Raw genomic sequence first — 18688 nt, forward strand, 5'->3', positions numbered from 1 at the left:
TTTTAAGGGGAAAAACTGTCATCTTTTGGACATACAAAAAAGTTGTCTCATACATCAACTATTAAATTCCTTGGCTGATAAAAGGATCCATCTTGAAAAATAACATAACTATATTTTACTATCTGGGACATACCCTGTGGTAATTGCTATATAAATGAGAAAAGAATGCTGTTCATATTTCTGACTACTTTAAATACTTTCATGACTTTTTTTTACATTATTTATTTTATAACCAAACTTCATGTTTTCACTCACTACTTTCTTTTTTTTTTTTTTTTGGAGACAGAGTCTCGCTCTGTTGCCCAGGCTGGAATGCAGTGGTGTGATCTCGGCTCACTGTAACCTCCGCCTCCTGGGTTCAAGCGATTCTCCTGCCTCAGCCTCCCGAGTAGCTGGGATTATAGGCGCCACCACCACAACTAGCTAATTTTTTTGTATTTTTAGTAGAGATAGGGTTTCACCGTGTTGGCCAGGCTGGTCTCAAACTCCTGACCTCAGGTGATCCACTCACCTCAGCTTCCCAAAGTGCTGGGATTACAGGCGTGAGCCACTGCACCCAGCCTAATTTATTTAAAATAAAATATATATTAATAATTAAACCACACATCATCTCATTTAGTATATCCTTAGGAATTCCCGGCTTTAGAACTTTTCTGAAACAAAAAGCTTATTTCTCCTATTACAGGAATCTCAAAAAATATTTTAATGGCATAAAAGATAATTCAAATAAAAAGCTTTATTATACAAAAAATATGTCTATTTTCTGATTAATATCAGTCTGTCTAAAATAATCACAATTATCATTATTAAGCTATGTGAATATCAGAATTACTTAAGTTATTCAATTATTTAATATTTTTCCTTTCTTTCTGAAGGCAAAGGTACTTGATAGTGAACTGGGAGTGGCAAGGAGTAGATATTTGTTGCAACGGAGGACAGTAATAAGAAGGAATGAACATAAATTGATATAATAGGAGCATTTAGAATATGACTTATATTAACTGCTATGATACTTGCGCCATAAGCCAGAGGAGATGGTACAGTCTTCTTTTTAAAATTATATTTAAAAAAATGTTTGGAACTCAGACCAGTCTATACATAGAGTGACAAAGAATGAACTCTAATAGTTCTTCCTTCTCTCTAGTTATACTGAATTGATACATTTTTGGAATCTGTCTAGATTTATGTAAATACAGACTTAAGCCTCTACTCACCGAACTTTCAACTGTATCAGAAGCATTATCTTCCACAAAATACATTCCACATTTACCTGCAGAAAGTAATTGGATATAAGGGTTTTAAAATGTATGTGCACACTACCATTCATGGTTTCATGCATGGTCTCTGGAGTCCTTTGGTCTGAATTTGAATCTCACTACCTCGACACAGTTCCTGGCACTCAATAAACATTTTTGAATAGTATCCATGAAGTCTTAGGCAAGTTGCTTTACCTCTTTGTGCCTTAATTTCTTTATTAAAAAAAAAAGGTTGCAGGGAGCTCTATTTCACAGAGCTACTATGGGAATTAAATTAGAATATATGCAAAATGCATATGTGCTCAGTGCTAAATAAATGTTGGCTATTTATTATTACCATTATTCTTACATTACTAGCATCGATTTGCTTTATTTTGTTCCACACTAATTGAAGTCAAGTGGTAAACCAAATTATCTAGCCAAAGGGAAATCCTTAATGATTTTGCAGACTGAGACACTCAATAGGGTAGAGTAGGCCCTAAACATAGCCCCCAACTTTTTCCTGTTTCATAGGCTGGCTGTTGCTAACCCATGTCCCTACATCGTGTTTTAAAATGTTGGGAACTTCTCTGAGGTTCCGCCCCCTGCATGCTCATCACCCTCGAGTAGTGAAGTAGTGAAGTAGTGAAGTAGTGGCATGGCTAGCTCAGAGAAGGGTACTATCTCCATCCTTGTGACGGTGGGGCTCAGTCCCAGCAGGCTTGAAGCTCCATATCTTGGACCTTGGAGGCTATAGCTTACAACATTCATTCTCGAATTTGAAGGTACATCAAATCACTGGAGGGCTCATCAGAACATAGACTGCTGGGCCCCATCCTCAGAATTTCAGATTCATCAAGTCTGGACTGAGGCATGAGAATGTGCAATTCTAAGAAGCTCCCATGAGATGCTGATGCTACTAATTCAGGGTTCTCACACTTTGAGAACCTAGCCTACAGCATACAAATTGGTTCTTTAAGGGAATAGAGATCAAGTGGTATAATTGTTTTCCTTCATATTTTGAGAATAAAATTTCCAAACAAATATAACTATATAGGTATCCATGGACTAACAATCTTCTCCTTTCTCTCAGAAGCACAATAGAGAATATAAATTATGGACAATCTTAAAGTAGACATATTTCTTATGGACAGTTATATCTGATAAAATAGTAGGTAAGATATCAACAATTTTTCACTTTAAAAAATCTAAATTGGCATACAACAAAAGAAATGGTTAAATATAAATTTGCATATTCATGAAGAAACAATTTTATAAAAACTAAAATGCTATTCATGTGCTTTTCAGAACACAAGATATCATTTCTTCACATTCATGACTCATATGCAATTACATATAATGTTAAGGCAAATTAGCCTATATGATACTACAGAAAGTTTATCCAATTTAATGGCATGCTGTCAAAAAACACTTTAAATAATCTAAGAATCAAATAAGGGAGGGTGAATATGTGCAAAATTCTTCAAAATTTGACTTACCTAGTAACAATTCACCAGCTGTCTCTCTAGATGGTGCAACACTGATGCATCTTCGATTCACTCTGTCAAAACATATTTAAAATTACTATGACTAAATGTTCTGACCAATTTCAGAGAGGATATGCTTTATTTTACCTAGTAAAAGATTTCTGCAAAGCAGACTAGATAGGGTTCCAATAGCATGAGGTATCTTGTCGAAACCCTCATGAAAATATTAGCTCCTTTTTAGCATTCTATTAGAAGAGAAATGACTGAAACGCCTAGAAAAGGCTAATAATCCCTATAACCTGTAGACAGAATATAGAAATTAAGTTATTTAAAAGAGATATCAATATTTTATATTTTCTAGTAAATAAGCAAACATTGTTTCATGCCTCTGATACTTCAGATACATTTTTTGTGTGTGGTCTATTTATTTTTGTATTATTATTTTGTATTATTTATTTGTTATGTACTATTATTGTATTATTTACATTATTATGAAGGTAATTTATCAAACACATTTTAAAAAAAGCCTAGTATTCTAGGAAAAACAGAGGATTTGGAATCAGAAAGTTCCTTTGTGTTCTTAGCTAATTATCTTCTTTGTGTCTCAGTTTTTCATCTATGAAATGGGTATAATAACAACCACAATAACTGCAATGATAATACTATCAATAATTAATATATAATAACATACTTAATACTCAACAACGCTATGATACCTATTATTATTTCTTCATTTAATAGATGAGGTAACTGAGACAGAGAGGTTAGGTAACTTGCCTAAGATTAAAGAGCTAGTAAGAGCAGGAACTGGAATCTAAACCTTTAATCACTACATTATATTGCCGCTTGATGATACCACCAGCAGCTCTATCTATATTAATAGATAGAGATGTTAAACAGTCAATTACAAAATATGTGTATATATATACATTTTTATGTGTGTGTGTGTGTGTGTGTGTGTGTGTATGTAAACTAACAAGGGCCAGAACATGATGACTGAAATCCCATGAACTCTTGCTGTCAGAAATGTCATTTCCTTTTGGATTTTGGCCATATAACCTTGTCCTCCCTTCAGCCTTTCCTGTTTAGGATTTTTCTGAAAATGATGGCATTATATAAAATAAATATTACATAAACACTACAATAAGCTGTTGTATATTCACGAAAGAGTGAAGGTCTATTGATTCAAAGTTACCTTATAGATTCACTTGCAGCTTTGTCTTTGACAGTAGAAGAGAAAGAAGAATGAGTTTTGTCTTCAAACAGGTAAGAGAGTGGTGGTTTGACAACATCTGTTGAGGAGAAAAGTAAATATTATCTTTATCTAATGACCATAGTTCTCTGCTGTATTTATATGTTGAGTCAAGAAGCCACTATTACCTTCTGATTTCTGTCTATCCCTAAGGAGATACTTATTTGGAATAGTTAAATAACATCTCTGTAAACGTCTCCTCTCTCGATTTGGCCCTTCTGTTGGATCCAACTGCCATGAGGTTGGATAGTAGATGGGGTCATACCATACTGCTCTGCAAGTAAAAAGATTAAAGGGTGTTTTAAGTGACCATCCAGGACTTGTAGCTATAAAAAAAATCATTATAGAGATTGAATAAGTAAGTCACAACTGATCTGTCAATTTTAAAACTCCAAATGTTTATATATTTGATCAGGGAATGCATATACAAGTAGAAGTAATAAAATCTAAGTGTCTTTTTGCTCTGGAATCCCAGTCTCCCAGTTCCTCGCCTGAAGGCAAGCTCTGCTTCCAGTTTCTTTCAACTATTAAATTTTTTAAAAGATATGTAATGACTACTATGAACACTTTAGCAACATAATACAACATGCTGGATTTAATATGGTTAGGTAAATTTTTTTTCCAAATTGATTTTTTACATTTCCCATTTTGCCTTTTTTTTTTTTTTTTTTTGAGACAGAGTCTGGCTGTATCGCCCAGGCTGGAGTGCAGTGGCGTGATCTTGGCTCACTGTAATTTCTGCCTCCTGGGCTCAAGCGATTCTCCTGCCTCAGCCTCCCAAGTAGCTGGGATTACAGGCTCCCATCACACCCGGCTAATTTTTGTATTTTTTTAGTAGAGATGGGGTTTCATCATGTCAGCCAGGCTTGTCTCAAACTCCTAGCCTCAAGTGATCCACCCACCTGGGCCTCCCAAAGTGTTGGGATTACAGGCGTGAGCCCCCTCACCTGGCCTCATTTTGCCTACTCTCTAATGAAACAAATAAAATCAATTTCTTTCTGTGGTATGAATCACATTTTTAAAAAGATTTTAAAATAAGTTTTATCTTAGATGAAATAAGACAGGAAAAACATATTAAATACATTTTTAGAAATAAATAAGAGAAAAAAATACCCTTATTCATACCCTAAACATACCAAAATACTGGTAGCGGTTGTTGTCTTTTTTTTTTAAAACGTGCATCTGTTTTTAATTTGTAGTTATGATCATTATGATCATTTTTCTATAACTTGCCTTATTTTACTGAAACAGTATTATCTTTATCTCATCATTTTGAATGGCTGCCCAATAAAGAGGTAGATGCATTGTAATGTATTTAACCATATTACGGTTTATAACTTGTTTCTAATTCATTCACTAGCATAAATAATGCAGAGATGAAAACTTTTATGTTTACTTTCTTTTTCTTTTTCTTTTTTGACAGGGTCTCATTCTGTTGCCCAGGCCAGAGTTCAGTGGCATGTTCATAGCTCACTGTAGCCTTGAACTCCTGGGCTCAAGTGATCCTCCCACCTCAGCCTCCCAAAGTACTAGACTACAGGTGTGAGCCACTGTGCCTGGCCTGCCTTCCATATTTCGAATATTTTCCTTAGGATAGAATCACTAAAATAGGATAACTGAAGCTAGAAGTAAAATGTTTTTAGGATGATTAATACATATTGTCAAAATGTACAATGCCACCAAAGTTCTGAGTAAGGACAGCTAATATCCTTCTGTGAATATTAGCAGCCAAAATTTTTGTTAACATAAAAAGTAAAATGTGGTATCTAGAGGTTCTAGAAAACCAAATTAGCCTCTAGCAATATTGAATATTTTCCCATGTGTTTGGTAATTCATTTGTCTTATGTGAGGAATGTGTTCATGCCTTTTGCTCATTCAAACTTCTGGGATCATAATATTTTACTTTAGAATCTGTGTAAGTTTTTCAAACAATAAAAATAACTATTTATTTGCTGAAAATATATTTCCAGGCTTTTTTGTTCTTGTTATGGTTGTTAAATACACTGGAAAAAATTAAGGTTAAAATCCATTGATTTATTTGCAGTTTCTTCTATTGCATTTGAGCTTAGAAAGTCATCTATCCTTCAAAGAGTTGACAAATATCCTATTATCTTCTACTTTATAAACTTTTTGAGTAATTCTTTTATCCATATGGAATTTACTTTAGTGTCTAATGTTTAGTGTATTTTAGTACACCAGTCACATGAATAAGTTATCTTAACTAAATTTAGAGAATAATACCTTGATTTCCCTCTTTTTGTTATTTGTAATACATATTTTAAATTAGTTAGAAAAATATATTTTTCTCAACCATCCTGTTTCAGTGATTTCTCTATTCTTTTACAAAGACCATATATTAAAATTAAGCTAATTTTACTATCTAGATGAGCTACTGCCCCCTCTCATTACTTTTCTTCCTCAAGAATTAAAAAAACTCATATGATTATTCTTTAAGATGAAAAAAAATCACAAATGATTAAACAAAAAATTGTTTAATGAAATGATTTTATGAGTCTGAATTCTGGAATACAAATTCAGTTTAACATCAATATCTTAAATCTTCATGGAAGACAATTTTAACTGACCTCCCGCAGCTTACCTATCATGTGTCAGTTGCTGAATAAGTTCCTGCCAATGTCTGCTGGCACTCAAATCTACTTTATACATTCCTCTAATATGCTGGATCACCTTTTTTCTCTCATTTCCTTGGGAGAGAGACACTGCCTGGGTGATATCTGCAGCTATTTTAGATATATCCTTTGATTTTGAATCCAGACGCTGAAAGAGACTAAACAAATAATAAGATTGTCCATAGTTAAGCATGCATGGAACGTATTTATCAGAACATGATACTTTAAAACTAAAAGTATATGTGAAATCTAATGGATTCCTAAAATACATGCCTTTGCAACATATAGAATCTTACCTTTGTTGATTATTGTTAACTGTTTTCTGCCAAGCAGCTTTATTCACTCCTTCTTCAGTTTCATATTTCTTTTGTTCCTAAAAGATTTAGATAATAATATACTATATAAAATTTATTATTTCTCACCTAACATTGTCACAGAGCCCAACAAACTAATTTTAAAACCCAGTTAACAAAGGAAAAACAATTGTCCCTAGGAGACCAGAATATTAAAATAAATGAACCATCTAAACAATGTTATAATGTTATAATTCTGTGTCTATGTAATTTAGGTCACATAAGTTAGAGTAGAATGGTTAACCAGAGTTGCTAAACCTGATGAGTTTACATAGCTGCTTGCCTCCTTACTCTGCTTTTTCATTAAAGAACCTCTAACTCAAGGTATGCTTCAGCTTGCTTGTCACTTTAAAAATCTTTCCTTCACTGAAGGCTACTGATAATGGATACTGATGACCACAGAGAACAAAATGCTCCTTAAAATAAGCCTATTTTTTCTCACATAGAAAAAAGCAATATAGTATATAGGAAAAATAAAATAAAATAATCATTTCAAGTTCATCATCAATGATACCCTGTTCTTAAAACAGTAGTGTCAATCATTCTTTATCTATGATGGAATCTCCTAAGAAAGTACTATGGTTTCATTGACTCACCTCTTTGATCATTTTAATAAGGTCTGCTTTTGTTGATGCACTGGGAGGGACGCACTTGTGACCACATAACTTCAAAGCATTCATAAGCAGTTCTGCTGTGTCTAGCTCTTCTTCAGTCAATTCATCTTGGTGATTATGTATCAACTCTGACAAATACAAAACTAACTTGGCTCCATGCTTTAAAAAAAGTAATAATTTTTTAGTCATTTAGAATTTTAATTCTTACATTTAAATTACTTAGTAGTAATTAAATTATATTGCTAGATTTATTTGGTTGCATCTGATTTAAATAAAGCACCTACAAAAGACATTCTGAGGATAAGTACAGAAATCTGATTATGCACTGAGTATTTGATGACAGAGGATTAATGCTAATTTTGTTAGATGTAATAATGTTATGTTACATAGGAAAATATTTTAAAAAAAGAATTTAGAGGTAAAATATCATAATTTCTATATATATGTTAAAATAGTTCAGAAAAAGAAGAAATGATGTCAATATAATAAAAATAGTAACAACTGTTAAATCTAGGTGATGGTTCCATGGTATTTATTACACTATTCTTTCTAGTCTCTGTATGTTTGAAACTTTTTCATATAAAATATATTTTAAAAAGCAAGCAAACTAGCCAGCTAGCTTTTGGGGAAAGAATTTTGGAAAGGACTTGCTAAAGGAATACAGGAAAGAAACTGGGATAAAGGAAGATAATTTTTAGTTTTTCTCACAGAGAAACTGAACTAGAAGGGAAAGCTTCCTTTAGACCTTAAAACTTATTTACTCTTCTTCCTTTGGTGAAATTTCTAGAACTAAAACCTATCTTTAGTTTGTAAGCATTCACTGCTCCCTAGAACAAAAGGTGAAAAACTCTCAAACCCCACGCAGACAATTCTATGTGTATATCCATGGAAGAGTTGTTTTAGCCAATCTTTTATTAACAGGCCCTAAAACCAAAATTTACAGTGTTACTTAAGATAATGACAATTGTCCTTTGCAGCACAAACCTAAACCAAATGTTCATTCACGATTTTTTAAGTGGCCCTTACATGCTGTAGATATTACGCCTGATTCTACTGTGTACAGTATGTATTATTTAGACAATAATTTTGCCAACAAGTTAAACATGTATATTTTACTTTAAAAATCAGCATTGACACAAATATCACTGTATTTAGTTTTATGACATTTTAAACTGTGAATAGTATTAAATGTCAGCAAATGGATCTGGAAATGATTACATTTTGGGTGATATTTAAATTAACATGCTGAATCACATCGTGTCATTTCCCAAAAGCAAAAGATGAACATATGCAATGGTGAAAATAGTACAGCTCATTTTAATGCAACATTTTAAATTAGTCAGAGACAGCTGCTACCTGACCAAAAGAGAAAAATGAACAGAAGCTCTGTGAGTAAAAGGCCTAAAGAGTTGGCAAATAAATAAAAACGGTAAATGACTAAAAGACTTTCCTAAGTGTGTCTTAAAGGTAATGATCTTGATATAACTTTAAAAACATTTCAGTTTAGTATTCAATGACATTCAAAAATTATCTTGAAAAACTATCAGAAATGTTTTTATTCATTGTGAATATCAAAAGAAACACATGATTTTCTTAAACGCTTAAGTTGTTTCTAATATCTCATTTTAATACCCTCTGATCACTTACTGATTATCATTTCAGGGACTATAAAAGGTGTCACTGGGAATAGATAACAAAAAAATCTTATTTTCAGCCCTTAAAAAACTGATTTAAGGAATTGAATCTGTTAAACATGAATCCTTAGAAAATAATAAAGTGCTAAAATATGTAAAATATTTCTTTTCAAAGAAGGTTCTAAGAAGGAAGAGTTCTGAGTGGACTACAGAAAGGGAGAAAGGTTTTAAAGAAGGTATAGACTGATCTGGGTCATGGCCAAATGAATGGATAGAATGGGGATATAGATAGACAAAGGAGAGAGAGGTGTTCTGTGCTGGTGGACAATATGAATAAAACAGCATGACTGTAAAAATAAACAGGATGTGAAGAGGTTGCAAGACACAAAGATATGATTATCTTGAAAAGAAGAGGGTCAGCAGGCTGGGGAGTTAATCAGAATCAAGTTGTGATGGCAAAGAAGTCTGGGGCTTAAAAAACCCAGGCACACTCCAAATGAAATACAAATTAAATGTATGCAGCTGTGAAAAGGCATAAAGAAGATCACTCTCTACTACTATGTAATAATGATCTCTAGGATATACTAAGTGAAGAAAGTAAGGTGCAGAAGAGTGTGTATACTTTGCTATCTTTCTTTGTGTTATGAAGTAGGGGACAGAATATTTACATGTGTAAATACATGTATACATAGATTTGCTTGTATCTTCAACAGAAAAAAAAAAGTCAGTTACCTACACAGAGAGGGAAAGAATAAGAGGAGGGGAAAGGGATAAAAGCTAGAACCTCTCTGAATGTGCTGTTTCACAACGTTGCTTTTAGAACCATGTAGACATTTCACATGATTAAAAACAAGATTAAGCAAACAAACAAAAACCCAAAGGAATCCCAAAAAACTATAAAACAAACTGGAAAAAAAAAAGCCTACCTAACTATCTAATTGGTTGAAGTTGGCAGCCTGACCAAATAAAGAAAACTATTTTAAGTGCTTTTATAATACAGTATTTTCACTGTATAACCATAATAGTATGCTAAGAAAAAAAGAACCACAAAGACATCTTCAACTGCACTCAGCAGGATTGTTATTAGTGATCATGTTGATCATCTTATTTTGAAAATGTTATATATGTAGAAAGACAAAGCAAATAAGTGATTATGTTAATGTTAGGAACCAAGATATCAACATTAGTAAGAAATACAAATAAAAGAATCCAAGAAAAAGCGAAAGTATAAACTCATGACTTGTCTTTCTAAAAAAATACGTATTTCCTAGCTTTGTCCATTAAAAAAGGCCGAGAAGAAATGACAACCCAGTAGAAATAAACATACCTAGTCCTTAGATTTGTAGTCTCTAAATACTATCATCTCCTTAAAAGGATATAAGGTCTTCTTGGGAGGTAAGTTGGGTTCTAGGTTTGGGGAAGGAATTGCATAAGGTGGGCCTGGGACATTCTTCTGTGCCAGAAAACAAGGAAGTTTAATCATATTAACTTGTTAAAATGAAAAAGGCCATGTCGACACAACGACTTGAATCTAAAGAGGTGTTAATTTTAATACGAAACTGAATAATGACTGCAATAGACTAAAACACATAACATTTATTTTAAAATACCTGAGCTCCTAATGACACTCCAAAAATAAAAACAAATACAAGAATTAGAGGCCACTAGGGGCATGAATTCATCATTCCAAAAATTAATAAACAGGGAAGGAAACAGCATTTATCCTGCTTTTCCTTGACTGACTGTATTTAAAGGTAGCGAAGGTGCTGCAGCCGCTGCCGACGAGTCTGGATCTCATTGCCGCGTGCCCCAACACCCACCAGACGTGCATTCCCGATTCCTTTTGTTTCCAAGTCCAATATACTCTCAAGTATACGCTCAAGGATCAGCTTATTCAGTCTTCTAAAGGAAGAACAGATCCTCCAGAATAAGATTACAGTTGTTGGGGTTGGTGCTCTTGGCATGGCCTGTGCCATCGGTATCTTAATGAAGGACTTGGCAGGTGAACTTGCTCTTGTTGATGTCATGAAAGACAAATTGAAGGGCAAGATGATGGATCTCCAACATGGCAGCCTTTTCCTTAGAACACCAAAGATTGTATCTGGCAAAGACTATACTGTAACTGTAAACTCCAAGCTGGTCATTATCACGGCTGAGGCACATCGCAAGAGGGAGAAAGCCATCTTAATTTGGTCCAGTGTAATGTGAACATCTTTAAATTCATCATTCCTAATGTTGTAAAATACAGCCCGAACTGCAAGTTGCTTATTGTTTCAAATCCAGTGGATATCTTTGACCTATAGTGGCTTGGAAGATAATGGCCTTCCCAAAAAACCATGTTATTGGAAGTGGTTGCAATCTGGACTCAGCCCAATTCCGTTACCCAATGGGGGAAAGGCTGGGAGTTCACACATTAAGCTGTCATGGGTGAGTCCTTGGGGAACATGGAGATTCTAGTGTGCCTGTATGGAGTAAAGCGAATGTTACTGGTGTCTCCCTCAAGACTCTGCACCCAGATTTAGGGACTGATATAGATAAGGAACAGTGGAAAGAGGTTCTCAAGCAGGTGGTTGAGAGTGCTTACGAGGTGATCAAACTCAAAGGCTACACATCCTGGGCCACTGGACTCTCTGTGGCAGATTTGGCAGAAAGTATAATGAAGAATCTTAGGCGGGTGCACCCAATTTCCACCATGATTGGTGGAATAAAGGATGATGTCTTCCTTAGCGTTCCTTGCATCTTGGAAGAGAATGGAATCTCAGACTGTGTGAAGGTGACTCTGACTCCTGAGGAAGGGGCCCATTTGAAGAACAGTGCAGATCCACTTTGGGGGATACAAAAAGAGCTGCAATTTTAAAGTCTTCTAATGTCATACCATTTCACTGTCTAGGCTACAATAGGATTTTAGTTGGAGGTTGTGCATATTGTCCTTTTTATCTGATCTGTGATTAAAGCAGTGATGTTAAGATGGATTGGGAAAAACATCAATTCCTAAGGTTAGAAATAGGAATGGTTTGTAAAATCCTACAGTATATTCTGTAGGTACTATATCCTGTAGGTAGCTATATCTTGTAGTACCATTCTGTAGGCTGGATGGTACTAATCTTGTGTAGTCCTAAACTGGTTTGTGTGAAATAGTTCTGCCACCTCTAAGGCACCACTGCCAATGCTGCACATGCTGCAGTTGGCCCTTGAGCCAGATGGATGTTTACCGCGTGTTATATAAATAACTTCCTGGCTCCTTCATTGAACATTTTTTCCCAATCAGTCACATCCTGGATCCAGTATATAAATCCAATATTGCATGTATGGTGCATAATTGTTCCAAAGGATCTTATTTTGTGAACTATATATATCAGTAGTGTACATTACCATATTATGTAGAGATCTACATATAAACAATGCAACCAACTATCCAAGTGTCATACTAACTAAAACCCACAATAAACCTTGAACAGTGAAAAAAAATAGAAAAAAAAAAAACGTAGTCAAATAGTTGACAAGGGAAAGTTCTTCCCTATAGGAAAGTCAGAGCTTATAGATGCTGACGGAATGAGAGACTTAGAGAAATCACTATTTTGTAACTCTTTAATGAAAAAGTAGATCTTGGCAATTATCATCAGTGGCTGCTAAAACTATTAGGTTAAAGATAATATCCTCAGTCTTCGTGGGTGAATAAACAACTGGCCTTGGTGATGAAATGGATTGAGAGAGAGAAGAAAAAGTCAACACAACCACAGTTAAAAATTTCAAGCAGAAATTCAATAATGATACCACTGACAGATAATGATACCACTGACAGACACGAAGTAGTGGGAAAGGGAAGATGGTATGAGAAAAAGTGGACTGTTAACACCACAGTTGAATTTTGATGGATAGCAACTTTGCTGAGTATAAAGGAAAGAAAAAAATACCATTTCAAATTCTCCACAGAAGGAAAATACAGGCTAAATATGCTTCTGTCTTGGGAAAAGGAAGACAGTGCCCTCAGTGTACTTGAAAGTGTCTTAATACTGGAAAAAGCACCTAAAAGTATTCCTTCCAGATAGTTTTGACTCCTAATATGATATGAGTTTTCCATGTATTAAAGGGGATACCTATCCTTTTTAATATATCCTCTCTCATCTCTATTGAGGTATAACTTACATATAATAGAGCATACATATATTAAGTGTTTCTATGAGTTTTGACAATTGCATACATCCATTTAACCACTACTCAAAATAAGACCTTATTTTTATAACCCCAAAAAGTTCCCTTAAACCTCTTTCCAGTCAATTCCCTTTCTCACCATCCCCCTTCCACAGAGACAACTACTGTCCTGAATTCTATCATCATATCTTGGTTTTGCTTGTTCCTTCAGATGAATAGAATCACAGATTGTACTCCTTTGTGTTTGGCTGTCCCTTTCCCCACTCAATGTTTCTGAGATTCATCAATAATGGTAGATGTACCAGTAGTCTGTTCCTTTTTAGAGCTGTATAATAGTCTATATGGTGCTGTAGAATAGTCTATACAGATTTTTCTCTACAGGTATAAAGAAATCACAATGTGTTTGTACATTCTTCTGTTGATAAGCATTTGAATATTTGTAGTTTTTGGCCATTATGAAAAAGGCTGCCATAGATATTCTTACACAAGCCTTTTTATGAACATATGTTTTAATTTCTTTTTCAGGCAAATATCTAAAAATGGAGTAATATGGTCACAAGTTAAATATATGTTTAATTTTTTAAGAAACTGTTAAACAGCCCTCCAATATGGTTTAATGTACCTCTTAAACTTTCCAACTACCACTCTTGAAGTGATAAACTTTATACACTCTGAAATTCTTTTAGGTATTTTGGGTTTGATTATTCCAAATGATTAATAATTTTTATCTATTTTAACTGACCACATATATTTTTGAGATATGTTATATATACTGTTGTTTGAGCTATTCAATATAGATGTTTCACAGGTAATATAATGCTTTTTTAAAAAGCCTCCAAACAATCCTTAAATAAAACACTTCAAGATGTGTTAACACATTACAAAGTATCTGACAGAAACTCTGAAACAGAACTTCTTAATTTAGGCATTAGAAAAAAGACTGGGAAATAAACACAGAGGTTAAATTGAGCCTGTGTGAAAGCACCTGAGGAAAGACCTTAGGTTAAATTTGCTTGGTAAGAAAATTATATTTATAAATTAGGCATGAACATTCAGTTTAATTTCAGTTCTTGTTTTATTCAGACTTTGTATTTCACCAAACGTTTTACTTCTCTTATCAAAGCTGAGATACTTACTTGTAGGGATGGGCTGAGACAGTCTCGTAGTATTTCCTGATGATTCGGTTCATGAACTATTTCAAAAATTTGCTTTCTCTCGTGTGCAGCGTGGGCTGGCGACAAAATATGCACTAGTAGTCTCCCAAGCTGCATTCGGAAGGTCTCCTTACAAGACCACAGAATTTTAGTCCATTGCTGCTTGGAACCACTGGCTTTACTTGAACCCTAAAATCAATCAAGATAGGAATGAATTAGGATCAGACTGCTTAAGCAATACCATGCTAGCCTCAACACAGCCCTAAAGAAGATTATGGAACATGTTTTATTCCAGATTGGTTTTAACAGTCAAAATTAGAAAGAGATATACATATCCATACACATAGGAGTTTAAAAGAGATGGGCATACAACATTCATAGCAGCATCACTCAAAATAGCCAAAAGGTGGAAACAGTCTGAACGTCCATCAGTGGATGAACAGATAAACAAAATGTGGTATATACATACAATGGAATATTATTCATCCTTAAAGAGGAAGGAAATTCTGACACATGCTACAACATGGATGACCCTTGAGGACATTATGCTAAATAAAATAAGCCATATATAAAAGGACAAATATTGTATGCTTCTATTTGTATGAGATATCAAGAACAGTCAAACTCACAGAGACAGAAAGTAGAATAGTGATTACTGGGTAATGGGGGAAGGGGTGGTGAAAGTTATTATTTATTGGGCACGGAGTTTCATTTGGGATAATTAAAAAGTTCCGGCCGGGTGTGGTGGCTCACACGTGTAATTCCAGCACTTTGGGAGGCCGAGGCAGGTGGATCAGCTGAGGTCAGGAGTTCAAGACCAACCTGGACAACATGGTGAAACCCTGTCTCTACTAAAAATACGAAAATTGGCTGGGTGTGGTGGCGGGTGCCTGTAATCCCAGCTACTTGGGAAGGTGAGGTAGGAGAATCGCTTGAACCTGGGAGGTGGAGGCTGCAGTGAGTTGAGACTGGGCCACTGCACTCCAGCTGGGGAGACAGACTGAGACTCCATCTCAGAAAAAAAAAAAAAAAGTTCCTAGAGATGGATGGTGGCAATGGTTGCACAACAATGTGAATATACTTAGTGCCACTGAATGTATCCTTAAAAATGGTTAAAATGGTAAATTTTATGTTATATATACATCTTACCACAGTTTAAAAGAAGAGATGGACAACGAAGCTAAAGTCCTAAGCCATGAAAAAATTACCAAAGGCTCAAAAATTATAAATTAAAAAAAAGTATCAAAGAACAATGATAAATAAGCCTACACTGATTTTGCAATAAAAAAGAGAAAGGATTCATAATAAAGACTTGAATTGTGCTACATTATTGAGTATAATAGTCACAAATTAAGCACTGCATATAGCAGTACCCCCTTACCTGTGGTTTTGCTTTCCACAGTCAACCATGGTCTGAAAATAGTTAAGTACCGTATAATAAGGTATTTACTCATTGTAAAAAGGTAGAGACTACATTTACGTAACTTTTATTAAAGTATATTGTTATAACTCTTGTTTTACTATTATTGTTAATCTCTTACTATGCCTAATTCATAAATTAGACTTTATCATAGGTATGTATGTATGTGAAAAAAAAATAGTATATACAGGTTTCAGTACCATCTGTGGTTTCAGGCATTCACCAGGGGTCCTGGAATGTATCCTCTGAAGATAAGGGGAAACTACTCTATGGGTTTACCATAGAGTATTCCCTAACAATTAACCAATTGTTTTAACTATGGTCCCACTAAGCCTAGCCAAATGCTGATCAAATCACCTGTATCTGGTTTAGAACTGGAAGCAGTACATTCAGAATTCATTCTGAGTTTTAAAAACAGCTCCTCTCTAATTACATCTAGTCCTAAGGGCCCTGTTTGAGTGACTGAGTTCTAAGTGAATCTGTACTTGGTTTTGCTGTTCAGAGCTAAAACACCAAAATCTAGTTTAGATTTAGAGATTGACATGTCATGATTTACGAGTTCTGCTAGAATTAGATTGGCTTTTGCTATCTATGGAGTAAACTGACCGATTTGTTCCGTTGTGTCAACTGTAAGTGACCCACAGAAACCCAAGTGAGATGATGATAAATGAACCCTGACACTTATCAGTATTCTCTACATAATTTTAAAGGTGTTAAACTTAGGCCAAGATCTAAAATTCATAATAATTAGAAAAATGAGAGTAAGTAGCCATAAATACAGTCCTTTAAAAACAAACAGTTCATGTAAACTCCCACAGTAGTCATCAATGATGATGATCTACTCTTTTCTGATGCTGATCTTACTAAACAACACTAGAAAATGTCTTCTAGGGTTACAGGCTTAAAAAGCAATGCTGCATGAGTTGAGTCATTTTGGAAAGGGTGAATTAGCAATATATATTATTCTATAATTAAAAATTCAAGTTGTCTGAGTTTTAAAAAGCTCTCTGAAAGAGCACAAAGAAATATGATTTTGAAAACGTATAATACAGTCAACATAAAACCTCTATTTCCTTTGTGTGAATGAACATTTCCCATGTAATTAATTTACTTACAATAGATACTTTGAATCCTTCTACCAGATATGTAAAAATTTCTTTCTGAAATGGATTGAAAACAGAAGACTGTTCATGATGAATATTTTCCTCAGAAATTTCGGTCTGGAAAACTGAGGTCTTGCTTTGAGTTACATTTTCTGGAGTTCTCAAAATGTCAATAATGTCTGAATTAAATTCTTTGAATTGAAAAAAAGAATACAAAATTAGTCATATCACTGCTATCTTGCCATTATAAATAGTAATAATACTGGTAAAAAATATTGTATTTAATTACTAATTCAGTTATCACAATTTAAATGTGTATCAGGTGTATTAGATGTAATAGATACAATGTAGTAGAAAGTGAATTTACGTAAAATAACAGAAATTTGAAAATGCATGTCATACAATTCCAAATTAAATATTTAATTGACTAATGAAAGTAAGTTAAACTGCAAAATGACTAAAACCATGAGATTATTATACAAATCAAACATAAAGATCATGTCATATTTACATGAGTGGATCTACAGAGCTGTTTCTCTGCACGTGCTATACATTTACATGCTGTATATGTGATAATCATGGTTCAATTTCAGAGTTTAGTCTGGGAGTCTGTTGCACAGAATGTATATTAGAAAAGTTGAAAAAAAAAAATGCTGGGGACGATGGCTCATGCCTGTAATCCCAGCACTGTGGGAGGTGAAAGCACACAGATCACCTGAGTCAAGGAGTTTGAGATCAGCCTAGGCAACATGGTGGAACCCCATCTCTACAAAAAAATACAAAAATTAGCCGGGCATGGGGTGCACACCTGTAGTCACAGCTACTCAGGAGGCTGAGATGGGAGGATTGCTTGAGCCCAGGAGGTAAAGGTTGCAGTGAGCTGAGATCATACCACTAGCCTTGGTGACAGAGTGAGAACCCATCTCAAAAAAAAAAAAGAAAAAAAAAAAAGAGAGAAAGAAAAGTAAAAAAAGCTAAAAAAATAATAATAACTTGAGTTTATCATGTTTTTCTAGTGATTAACAATTACTGTTTTCTTTTTCCTGTCTTCCTGGGGTTACCTGAACATTTTTTTAGAATTCCATTTTGACTTATCTATAGTGTTTTTTAAAAAACAATCTTCAGCTTTATTGGAATATAATTGACAAATAGAAATTGTATATAATTAAGGTGTTTTGATATATGAATACATTGTCAAATAATCACCATAATCAAGCTAGTTAACATATCTATCACCTCACATAGTTACCACTTTTTTGTGTGTGTGATGAGAACATGATTTATAGTGTTTTGGAGTGTATTTCTTTGAATAGCTTTTTTTAGTGGGTGCTCTAAGTATTACATTTTAAGTATGTACATATATATTCATTAGCCAATATGGAAATGTAAATTAAAACCACAATGAGATATCACTACACATCTGTCAGAATGGCTAAAATAAAAAATAGTGACAACAACAAACACTAGGTAAGGATGTAAAAAAACTTGGACCACTCATACACTGTTGATGGGAATGTAAAACTACAGCCACTCTGGAAAAGTTTGGCAGTTTCTTAAAAAACTACACATGTAATTACCGTATGACCCAGTAACTGCACTCCTGGGCACTTACCCCAGAAAAATAAAGACTTATATTCTTACAAAACCTGCACAT

General features: G+C 34.2%; 1 protein-coding gene and 1 pseudogene across 2 annotated transcripts in view; one reads left to right on the forward strand and one right to left on the reverse strand.

Moving 5' to 3' along the window:
- The window catches only part of LYST (lysosomal trafficking regulator), a 222488-nt gene that overhangs the window by 66097 nt on the left and 137703 nt on the right, over positions 1 to 18688 (reverse strand). For both annotated transcript variants that reach the window (XM_031001211.3, XM_055372561.2), the window contains exons 30-38: positions 17047 to 17225; positions 14494 to 14700; positions 7554 to 7730; positions 6901 to 6977; positions 6574 to 6762; positions 4103 to 4248; positions 3918 to 4014; positions 2735 to 2796; positions 1215 to 1270 (exon numbers count right to left, since the gene is read on the reverse strand). In XM_031001211.3, the coding sequence (XP_030857071.3) occupies positions 1215 to 1270; positions 2735 to 2796; positions 3918 to 4014; positions 4103 to 4248; positions 6574 to 6762; positions 6901 to 6977; positions 7554 to 7730; positions 14494 to 14700; positions 17047 to 17225 (1190 nt within the window). The remainder of the gene's footprint in view (positions 1 to 1214; positions 1271 to 2734; positions 2797 to 3917; positions 4015 to 4102; positions 4249 to 6573; positions 6763 to 6900; positions 6978 to 7553; positions 7731 to 14493; positions 14701 to 17046; positions 17226 to 18688) is intronic.
- On the forward strand, positions 10715 to 12157 carry LOC134758561 (L-lactate dehydrogenase A chain-like; annotated as a pseudogene).

The sequence above is a fragment of the Gorilla gorilla genome, chromosome 1 (assembly GCF_029281585.2).
Source record: "Gorilla gorilla gorilla isolate KB3781 chromosome 1, NHGRI_mGorGor1-v2.1_pri, whole genome shotgun sequence".
Taxonomy (NCBI): domain Eukaryota; kingdom Metazoa; phylum Chordata; class Mammalia; order Primates; family Hominidae; genus Gorilla; species Gorilla gorilla.